The 11,750-nt window shown below is 42.1% G+C and overlaps 1 protein-coding gene across 1 annotated transcript in view; it reads left to right on the plus strand.

The window, feature by feature from the left end:
- Positions 1 to 10,649, plus strand: part of LOC102386211 (cytosolic phospholipase A2 epsilon-like) — a 36,886-nt gene extending 26,237 nt beyond the window's left edge. The window contains exons 13-21 of the mRNA XM_014524901.2: positions 939 to 1,075; positions 1,462 to 1,684; positions 2,406 to 2,520; positions 2,922 to 3,059; positions 4,502 to 4,609; positions 6,056 to 6,247; positions 6,869 to 7,035; positions 7,311 to 7,497; positions 10,311 to 10,649. Of these exons, the coding sequence (XP_014380387.2) occupies positions 939 to 1,075; positions 1,462 to 1,684; positions 2,406 to 2,520; positions 2,922 to 3,059; positions 4,502 to 4,609; positions 6,056 to 6,247; positions 6,869 to 7,035; positions 7,311 to 7,497; positions 10,311 to 10,519 (1,476 nt within the window). The 3' untranslated portion in view covers positions 10,520 to 10,649. The remainder of the gene's footprint in view (positions 1 to 938; positions 1,076 to 1,461; positions 1,685 to 2,405; positions 2,521 to 2,921; positions 3,060 to 4,501; positions 4,610 to 6,055; positions 6,248 to 6,868; positions 7,036 to 7,310; positions 7,498 to 10,310) is intronic.
- The last annotated feature ends 1,101 nt before the right edge of the window (positions 10,650 to 11,750 follow it).

The raw sequence follows: 11,750 nt of genomic DNA on the forward strand, positions 1-11,750 counted from the left end.
CTCTGTGATGTTCCTCCTCTGCCCTAACACTCTAAAATGCCTTTCTGCCCTCCACCTATAATCCTTCCAAATATCTCAGCAACTCCATCTCCACCCACCTCCAAACTTCCCTTATGCCTACAATCATGTCTACCTCACCCTTTCCCTAAAACTCTCACTGATCTCAGACTCCTGTTCCTTGCAATACAAATAAGCTGTGGTCTTTCCCCATCCTAAAAACTTATACCTCATTTGACCTGCTTCCCAAACTATTGCCCCATCTTTCTTCCACCTGGGAAATGATAGAATGTAGCATTTATATGATTGCTGACCTAAATTCAGTTTCATTCGTCTTCATTGTGATCATATTCATGTTGGCTTTTGCTTTTTTCCCTCTGCTGAAATTGCTGTTACTCAATATCTTAATATCAAATTCTCAGTCCACTCCATTTCACCCTCCTTGTTTCTTTGCTACTTTTAAAACCATATTACTCCTTTATCTCGCTCCTCCTTGGATTTTCATGATACTGTCCTTTCTGCATTCTCTTCCTGCTTTACCTTTGATACCCCTTTCTGCATTTTTTGTGTGTGTGTCATAAGGTTTTGGGGGCAAGGACTTCATTTCCTTTCATATTTGTTCCTTATATATACATTAGGCACACTAAAGACAAATAACACTAACACATGAACAAAAGCAACTGAACTTATCATTCCTACCTTTCTCTGTCCAATGTAGATGGGGTCCTGAGTGACAGTTAGGGTCCAAATCAGATTATAAACTTCCCCAAAGTGCATTCATGTGTGTGCCTGTTGTTCAAGTTCTGCTCTTGTGTGAAGACAGGTGACAGCTCTGAAGTTTGAATATGGATTTGATCTAGTGGTCCACCTAAGCTCCTCTGGTGCTAAGTGTTAATATGTCAATTTTTTTTCATGCCTTTTCTCTTTTGTGTGTTGTCCAGACTCCAGTGATAGCAATCATGACAACAGGAGGGGGGATGAGGTCATTGACAACGACGTATGGCAGTTTGTCGGGTCTCAAGAAGCTAAATCTCTTGGACTGTGCTACATACATAACTGGTTTATCTGGAACAACATGGTAAGGAGCACATAAGCATTTTTCTTTAAGTTTTCTTTCTATATACTGTTCACACAATAACCCATGCTAAAGAAATATCCTGGGGCTGACCACTGCAGGTTCTACATAGCTAAGATTGTGACCCCAGCCCTATTTCTGACTTCCTTTGTTGATAATTAGTGTCATCACAGAAGAATGCTGTTTTAAGGAAATCGCTCAGGTCCTGTTAAATTTACAGGAAGGATTTTTTGTGACCCTTTAAAGTTCATATAATATATTTTTAGGGACATTAGAACTCAAAAGCAGCTTAGATCAGGGCAGAAAACCTTGAATTTTACATGAAGTCCTTCAATTTGAAAAGCTGAGCTTAGCAAACTTCTAATTCAAGCCTCACCTTTTCCTCTCAGGACCATGGCAAACTTATACCAAGATGCCGATTGGTCACAGAAGGATCTGGATGAGAAAATCAATGAGGCTCAGAAACAGGCAACGAAATGCAAACTGGGTTCCTTTTCACTGGAGCGTTTGAAGTATTACAAGCAGCAGCTAAGTCAACGGAAAACAGAAGGACACAGGACATCTTTCATAGATTTATGGGGGCTCATCGTTGAATATTTGTTACACGATGGGGTACAGTATACCATAAAGCCTGAACATTTAATATTGCACTAATATCCCTATAAATGAAGTGAGAAAACACTTCCAATGGAAGATTATTTCCAGATGTTTATACCTTATGGAAAACTATCCTGTTTGTGTTCATCATGAGTGCTGAGTTTCGGGGTGTGTGGGTGGGTGGGCGGGTGTGTGTGTGTGTGTGTGTGTGTGTGTGTGTGTGTGTACAGATCCATGTGCATTCACAAGACTTCTAATCGTGTTTTGACATATTTGAGATATGCATCCCTGAAGGGAAAGTTTGCAAAAACATCACAAGTGCTGTTGGCATATTCTGAAAACAAAGTAACCATTTTTTATTCATGTTTGTCATTCATGCCTGAATAATCTAATGTATATCTGGAGCAATGAACTTTAAACAGGAGTTTCATCTTGTGATACTCAATTTTAGCTTAGATTTACTCCTGAAGTTCTCTTTGCACTTTAAATATTGTTTTCCCTTTTTAAAACACCCCCTTTCATATTTATTTAAAGGCAACATCAAATTATCTACTGTATCAAGAACTGGCAGCCACATATTAGACAAATAACTCCCACACACAATGCTGTAATAAAAGAAATAACATGCTTGAAATGTGGGCATTTAAATATATTCCAAGCCCAGAATAATTGTGTAGGTTCCCATGCTAGTTCCATATGTTTTTTTCTCATTTTAATCATTTTTCTTGGGTAACAGAAAGACAACCATAAACTCTCAGATCAGCGAGAGGCAGTGAACCAGGGTCAGAACCCATTACCTATCTACACAGCACTCAATGTCAAGGACAACTATAGCACTTGGGATTTCAAAGGTAAAATAATATTTCAGACAGGTACTTGATTTTAAATTTAGGAGGGCTCACTTTGGGTATGGGATAACATAAAACCTAATTTAAGAGCTAGAATTTGAGCTGATGTAAATTGGGAGAAGGCTCCTGAATTTATCCAACTTAGCCCAACTGAGGATCTTATCTTCTACCTCAGCAGGTCAAAGATCAATTACCTTGTTTTGGTCACTATTTTTATTTTGTGGCGTTTGTACATCTCTAGTGTTGGCCTAGGATCTGAAATGTTAGACTGAACCCCAGAAAATGAATTTCCTTGTCTAACTCCTTTAATCCTTTTGATAACAATATAACTATTTATCCAGAACCAGTGAACTGAGAAAAAAAAACTGTTCTTTTTTGTGTCTCTTTTGTGACTCTGATTATAGAATGGATGGAGTTCACCCCTTACGAGGTGGGATTTCTCAAATATGGAGCTTTCATTCGCTCAGAGGATTTTGGTAGTGAGTTCTTCATGGGTCGGCTGATAAAGAAGCTGCCAGAGTCCCGGATCTGCTACCTAGAAGGTGATTTATTGTTCAGGAAAAATGTCAGAGAAATGATAACTTAAATAACTACATAAGCCAGGCATGAGTGTCTCACTGGTACATGACTGACAAAGATGATACACTATCACATATAAAAGTATTTGTCTGTACCGCATTTAAATTATTATTTAATACAGTGATATAATTGTATTGTTAAAGCATGCAACTGGAAATAGCATGCGAGTAGCAACAACTATATACTAAATATTTTCTACTTTATTTTATATGACAATGTAGTTTGTTAGCAATCAAATCCCAAATCCAGTTAAGCCATGGGGTTTTTGCCCTTGCTGTGAAATGGGCTAGGATTCATCTAAAGAATCTGGAATTTAGTCTGTAAAGAAAAGGATCATAGGAAGACAGGGCTGAAAGTGACCTCCCAAAGTTATCTAGTCCAGCCATCTGCTCAAGACAAGATTGTACTTGGCTAAACTATCCCAGCCAGGTGTCTGTCCAGCCTGCTCTTGAAAAATTCCAAAAATGGAGATTCCACAACTTCTCCAGGTAGCCTATTGCAATGCTTGATCACCATCACAGTCAGAAAGTTCCAATTAATCTCCAACCTAACTTTCCCCTGAGGATATTCTCCTAGTTCTGTCCCCTACACTCACAGAGATAAGCTCATCTTCTTCCTCTCTACAATCACCCTTCAGGTATGTGGAAACTGTTACCAAATTCCTCCTCAGACTTTTCTTCTCCAGATGAAGTACCCCTAAATTTTTCAGCCATTCCTCATAAGTCTTGCTTTCCAGGCCCCTAATCATTTTTGTCACTCTGCACTGCACTCTTTCCAATCTGCCCACATTCTTCTTGAAGCACTAGCCAATTGCCCATCAAGAATGATCGGGCTGGAGGGGCAGAGGGGGAGGATCCCCATGCCCCCCCCCATCCAGGCCCACTCCCCGCTTCCCCACTGCTTGGGGTCCAGGCCCACTCCCCCCCTTCTCCGCTGCAGCAGCAGGGGGAAGGGAAGAGCAGGCCCAGGCCCAATGCAGGAACTATAGGGGAGGACCAGACCATGGGGGTGGGGAGAAGCCATCCCGCCATGGCAATGAGAGGAGGGAGCAGGGGGCCTGGGCTGATCCAGTGGCAGCAGGGGGATGGGAGGAGTGGATTCCAGGCCGATGCAGGGGAGGTGGGGTGGGGGAGGAGTGAGCTCAAGCCCTAGGGGAGAAGGAGGCTCACTCCTCCCCTTCCCCTGCTGCTGCAGCATTAGGCCGGGCCCGCTGCTCCTCCCCAGCCACCGCAGTGAATCGATTCAGGAGAATATTTAATAAATAAAAGAATGGTGACTTGGGAAGGAATTTAATTTAGTATAATAATATATCAAGGCTATTAAGCCAATCTTATGTCTTAGGAGCCTAATTCATGATTTTTAATGCTCTTTGATTCAGTAGTACTCACCCTCTTTCCTGTCACAGGCATGTGGAGCAGTATATTTTCCCTGAATCTGATATATAACTGGACTCTGTCCCATTCTTCAGAAGATTTCTGGCACAGGTGGACCCAAGACAGAGTAGACTGTATTGGTGAGTTACTTTATTCTTCTACCAACCATGTATTATCATTCAGCTTCAAACCCATCTAATAAGGACACCATGGACACAAATCCTGGAATTTTATTTTCAAAGCCCACCTGAAAATACCTCAGTACCATACTTGGAAAGGAGCAGTTTGAAAAGTCAAATATTTAAACTTGTCATAAAGCTGCTATTACCATATTTGCCAGTTTCCAAAATGAGTTTCTTTTTCCCCATTTAAAATAGGGGAAACAAAGCCTTGTCTTAGGATGGAGGATCTGACCAATACTCATTGAGCATCCCCACTGCCTGCCTGCTTGCCGCAGCTTTTCTCACTGTAGCAAATTTAAGGTGACCCTCCAATAACTAGATTCTACTCATGGAAAATTATAATGAATTTACAATTTTTCAATTTTGCATGTATAAAATCTAATTATTTCAGAGTCATCTTAAATTCAAAGTCATTTTGGATTCAGGCAAATAAGGTAAATAATTTATGACTATCCCATACCACCTGCCTACTAGGGCTGTGTGAAACTTCAGCTGCTGATTCGATTCGGAGGAGATTCGGTGACTGAATCTCTGAATCCGAATTGAATCAGGGGGCCAATTAAAAGGTCCAAATTGATTTTGAAGCTCTCTGAATCAATTCGAGAATGATTCAGAGAGCTTTGGAAATTCCGGCAGTCTCCACTGGCTGCAGCAAGGAGCTGGACCCAGACTCCATGCTGGTAAGTAGCGGGCAGGGGAGGGGGAGCTGGAGGAGAGGGGAGGGGACCATGGGGGGCCCTCTGCACGCTCCCCCAGCCCCACCAAGCACCCTCCGTCCCCCACCCACTCTCCCAGTCCCACCCTCCCCCATGGCTGCCCCACCCAACCCCAGCTCCCAGTTGTTTAAAAGAAAGCCCCTAGTCACTGGGTGCTGCCAGGCGAGGATGCGATCCCCACTGCCCCATGCTGTGTGGGGGCTCTGCCATGAACCCCCTGCCCGAGCTCCTGGACCTTTAACAAAAAACAACAAAGTAAATGTGTTCAGGAATAACAGGACTGATTTGCAAATGATTAGTGAAGCAAAAAATACCACAGAGGTATTGGATTAGGACTCCAAGGGGCTACAGTAATACAAAAAACAATAGTTATTATCATTTGCTGAATTTTAAAATTGTCAAATGCAGGTCAATCTTTTCTACTTTTCAGGACTAGTGGCATGGGGATTGTATGTTATTTGGTTGCTAATAGGATTTCAGAGTTCTGTTTTTAATCTAAATCTGAGATATATGAAGACATGTCTTATTAGATTTTAAAAAGCCATTGTCTACCTTTTAAAAGGCTCATGAGAACTTTCAACACAGACACTATACTTTCATGTATGGCTGCGTGTTATGAATTGTGCTATTTTAGACTTCTGAAAAAAATAATCTTGACAACAAATCTTTTGATTCTTTCTTTTTACAGAAGAGGAGCCTATACTGCCTACAAGACCCCATGAGTTAAAGACTCGTTTATTCAAACCTGCAGGCCCCCTCTCCCAAGCTATTCGAGGTGTCATGACAGAACGCCTGACAGTTGCCTGCTACCATAATTTCTTAAAGGGCCTCCAGATGCATAATGACTACCTGAACAATGACAACTTTTGTAGATGGAAAGGTAAGAGCAGTTTCTTTTCAGCAGCATTTTTGTTGGGGGTTGGGGCTAGAATATAGAAAGGAAATTATGCAACTTGAGAGAAAAATTTCTTTTAAAAAATAAAGAAAATAAAACTTGCTTTCTCATGTGTCAGAGCACGAGCCTACTTTTAAACAGCATGTTTTGGTCAAAAGGTTGAACCATACTTGGCTGAAAATCTCTAGTAACATTGATTTATTTGGCCTTTAGATAATTTATGCTTAAGATGCAGCCAGTTGACTAGACCTATTTAGGGATGCTCAGTGTAATGACAGCACCCACAATTTTCTATTGAAAGAGAAGAGACACTAAAAGGGAGACTAGAAAAATACCCCTCTTCATCAGGACAGTGTTACCACTGCCAATCAAAAATAGGTTTTGGTGCAGTTTGGATGGGTTCAGTATAATGTTGACAAGAGGGTCCTATGGCAGAGAAAGTTGTGATATATGATAATATATCTCAGTGGTATAATGAGTGTAACACACACAAGTGAAATCAGATGTGTAGGATGGGGTAAAATAGCCTCTCTTCTTGGACACACTTTTCAACAGCAACTGCTCTCTGGCTATTTCAGTCATGACAAAAATATTTTCTTTTTTTAGATACTGTGTTAGGTGATTCACCCAACCAGCTCACTGAGACAGAAGCATACCTGTCCCTAGTAGATACTGGCTTTTTCATCAATACCAGCACCCCACCACTTCTGAGGCCCCAGAGAAAAGTAGATGTCATCCTCCATCTAAATTATAGTGCAGGATCACAGATACTGGTGAGGAAAATCAATTTATTTGCTATTTTCTGAAGTAAGAGTTATATCATTTGTAAGCTTTTCCCATTTAGATTGGGATTGGAAGGGAGCACCTAGATCATTTAGTACAGTCTCTTGTTGTAGTAAGCAGAAATGCAATAGATGTTATTAAATCCATGAGTTTGAAACTATCCTACTGGTAACCTAAGACAATTACTCATCATTTGTTTGGCTTCAGGAAATTCTGAATACAGCCTATTATTTAGATTTTAATGCTGTTCTGTTCCTTGATCCAGCCTCTGGACCAGTCCTGTAAGTACTACTCGGAACTAGGAATTCCATTCCCCAAAATTGAAGTCAGTGAAGAAGACAGAAAAAATCTGAAGGAGTGCTACCTTTTTGATGGTGCAGAGACACCAGGAGCTCCGATATTGCTATTTTTTCCACTGGTTAATGACACCTTCCAAAATTACAAAGCACCTGGTAAGTAACCAACAGCATTCAACTAAGGTCATCAAGGCCATCCTATCCACTACCTGTATTCTGTTGTTTAACTTATAATCCTCCCTATTGGCTCATTTCAGCACAACATCTGATGGAGGTGAGCTAAAGCTCACAAAAGCTTGTGCTACAGATATATATATCTACTTTGGTTAGTCTAGAAGGTGCTAATCTACTCTGCCTTGTGCTTGAATTCAGACTAACGTGGCTAGCGATGGGCCTTGTTACATGTTGCACTTTGAGCTGCTCAAATGTTGATCGGTGTTAGTGCTAGCTCAAGTTTAGAGCAGCCACATATTAAGGCTAAAAACTGTCTCTGAGTGTCCCCAAACTGTACAGCTGTAACTTGTGACTAAAGGGACTTAATTTTGGTGTGGATGTGCAGCCAGTCTTGCTGATGTCCCCAAGCCATCATCTGTACCATGATCCTCTCAGACTACCTGATTTTTCCTGTTGCACTGTGTCCCCTTTGCAGTCATAGCAATGGTTGTCTCCTCTCCTAAGATTGTGATGAAGTCTAGCACCTTATTGCAGCTCCAATTAGATGCCCACCTTATGGGGCCCAGGAGGGATCATACTTTGGCTCATGCTGGAGAAGTTGGTTGAGTTGGAGGCAGAGGAAAAATCTCTGCTTGCTAGCTGGCATAGATTCATAGATGTTAGGGTCGGAAGGGAGCTCAATAGATCATCGAGTCTGACCCCCTGCATAAGCAGGAAAGAGTGCTGGGGTCAGATAAACCCAGCCAGATGCCCATCTAACCTCCTCTTGAAGACCCCCAGGGTAGGGGAGAGCACCACCTCCCTTGGGAGCCCGTTCCAGACCCTGGCCACTCTAACTGTGAAGAAGTTCTTCCTAATGTCCAATCTAAATCTGCTCTCTGCTAGCTTGTGGCCATTATTTCTTGTAAGCCCCGGGGGCGCCTTGGTGAATAAATACTCACCAATTCCCTTCTGTGCCCCCGTGATGAACTTATAGGCAGCCACAAGGTCGCCTCTCAACCTTCTCTTGCGGAGGCTGAATAGATCCAGTTTCTCTAGCCTCTCCTTGTAGGGCTTGGTCTGTAGGCCCTTAACCATATGAGTGGCCCTTCTCTGGACCCTCTCCAGGTTATCTGCATCCTTCTTGAAGTGTGGCGCCCAGAATTGTACGCAGTACTCCAACTGCAGTCTGACCAGCGCCCGATAGAGGGGAAGTATCACCTCCTTGGACCTATTCGTCATGCATCTGCTGATGCACGATAAAGTGCCATTGGCTTTTTTGATGGCTTCGTCACACTGCCGACTCATGTTCATTTTGGAGTCCACTAGGACTCCAAGATCCCTTTCCGCTTCCGTGCCACCCAGCAGGTCATTCCCTAGGCTGTAGGTGTGCTGGACATTTTTCCTCCCTAGGTGCAGCACTTTGCATTTCTCCTTGTTGAACTGCATTCTGTTGTTTTCTGCCCACTTGTCCAACCTGTCCAGATCTGCTTGCAGCTGTTCCCTGCCCTCCGGCATGTCCACATAGAACAGGAGGGTGGGAAAGAGGACACTGCAACCTGGGATGTTGGAGGACTGAAGTATAGGTGACTCATTTCTAGGGACTGTCCACACATTAATGGAACTTGAGCTGGATAAACCTGCCCTGGAGTGGCATAACTTTAAGTTGCCTAAAAGGTGCTTAAAACAAGTTTTACATGTTAGTATGTGGACAATCCAAGGGTTTAAGAGCTCCAAGAGCTGCCTAAAATGAATGTCTAACAAGGCCTTATGTGTTTTATTTCAATACAACAGACTTCTCCCCTGCCAAACCACTGTAGCTTAACACGTTTATACATTTTACATTAGAAGAGAGTGTATGCATTTTAATCATTTTCATTTTGCTGTTAATTAATAAAAATAGTCATTATAAAAATGCAAGAACTTTAAATTCTAAGGAACTATCAATTTAAGAGAGAGCTTAGCGACATCACAAGCTTCTTTGCCTTTAGCCTTTTTTCAGGGTATCTAAACTTGAGCCTTTGTTACAAAATATTAAAAGTCCAGAGTCACTCTCAAGAGTACAAAGTACATCTTTGCTTTCATTATAAATCATCTCCTTATTGCCAGTATCACTATTCCTCTTTTCTACAGGAATACTTTTTCTGTTGGTTAGGAACTGTCTCACCTTCAATGATACATTTAGGGAATACCACTTTCATTTCTGTTCCTCACCCTTGTACTTCTCCTCCACTTCTAATAAGGGTTATACTTAGCATGTAGTTACACTGCAATCCAAAAGCCTGCTTTCAGCTCACGTAAAGATGTTTGATTTAACTATAAATTAGCTAATAAAGAAACTGATACCCATGTAACTAGGGGATTACAGAGTTCAGAAAAAGCTAACCTTCCAGAGCATTTACCCAAATTTCTGGGCAGGTTTTGCAGCCTATGCTTAGATCCATATTTCTGTGGCTATGCTGTTACTGATGCCCAAGCTAGCTAGTTTATAGTGACCTGGGGTACATCTATATGAGTTGCAATCAGACCTCTGGATTGTAATGTAGATACACTTCCCTATTCCTCTTCTGTCACCACATCCAGCAATTCATATTAATCTCACATTCACCAGGGACTTAGTTACTGGATTGCAAAAGAAACACTTTGGGGGAGGAACAAAAAACCCCCAACCAATCAAGAAACCTCAGAGCAATTAAGCCACTGAATTTTCTTACTGAAGAGATATCTCCTTTCTCTTGGATGTTAGCAGCTGTTTGTTTGTATGTGATACAGCTAAGCTCAAAACCTCACCAGTGTCCTATTCATTTTTTTCTTAGGAGTGAAGCGCTCTGAGTCAGAGATGGAGGAAGGCAAAGTTGATCTTACCAGTTCCTCTTCCCCTTATTCTACATATTCCGTCAGGTACACAGAGAAAGATTATGATCAACTGGTTAAACTGTGTGAATACAACATCTTGAATAATGAAAACCTGATTATGAAGACCCTGAGTATGGCAGTGGAAAGAAAAAGGCAACGTAAGAAATGATCACCATGCCATGTGTCAGATCAGAGATAATGGTTTTGTACATGGAGGAAATGAAGCTCTTAATGATTGGCCAGTACCTTAGAGGATCCCATTTCAACCCCATGCAGCGGATGACCCAGTTAAATTAGGGTACCCCACAATAGAGATCTTATAGAAATCTTCTTCCCTAAAGAATTTCATTGCAACTGAATTAATCCAAAATAATGAAGTCCAATGCATTCCATGTAGAAAATATAGTACATAGAGAGGTTTGTACAAAGGAAGTGCTATGGTGCTTGGGTTGCTTGTAACGTTTGCAAGAAAAGGAATTTAAAAATGCTCAAGTCTGAACAACATACTATATACTAAATTCAATAAATCTTTAACTAATACTAATTCTGTTTTGTTTAGTTCATGAGGATTGTTTGAGACCTACAATATGTGGCCTAGATTGTGACTTGTTGCTCTAAATATATTGTATGTAAGGAGGAATAGGAAGTGCCTTTCTCTCAACCTCTCTACCCACTTATTGAGGTCCAGGGACAGTTATAGCCCTAGTTATTGGGGAAATACAGGGACTGCTTCCTCCTGGCCCTCAAAGGCATAACTCACCTCAAATGTAATGAAGAGGAGGCAAGGTCATGGGCCTGTCCTTCAGGACTCAGAAGGTGCACTGGAGATGTGGTGCATCAGGCATTGTCTCACACCACATCACGGGGCTATGGGAGGAACTGTGTGCCTAAAGCTATAGTTCTATCTGGAGCTGCTCTGGGGTGGTATAGGTCTGCCGTATCCACAATGGAGGCACATGCCTAAGTAGAATAATTTGGTCATTTCGACCAGAGACCCAATAATCTATTGATTGTGCTTCATGAGCCACAAGTAGCTACTTAATAGGGCTGTGCAAAGCTTCGGGTGCTGATTCAATTCAAAGGAGATTTGGCCCAATTCGGTGCCCGAATCACCAAATCCAAATCGAAGTAGGGGACCAATTAAAAGGTCCAAATCAATTTGAAGCTCTCCGAATTGATTCGGAAAAGATTTGGAGAGCTTCAGTGATTTGGGCATTCCCTGATGGCAGCAGCAGGGAGCTGAATCCAGACTCCATGCTGGTAAGTAGGGTGCCGGGGAGCAGGGGCTGGAGGAGCTGGGAGGGGACCATGAGGGGACCCCTGCCAGGCTCCATCTCCTGCCTGCTGCCCCAGCCCCCCGCCATGGCTACCCCACCTGCTCCAGCCCCTGGTGCTTTAAA

The sequence above is a fragment of the Alligator sinensis genome, unplaced genomic scaffold (genome assembly GCF_000455745.1).
Source record: "Alligator sinensis unplaced genomic scaffold, ASM45574v1 scaffold314_1, whole genome shotgun sequence".
Classification (NCBI taxonomy): Eukaryota; Metazoa; Chordata; order Crocodylia; family Alligatoridae; genus Alligator; species Alligator sinensis.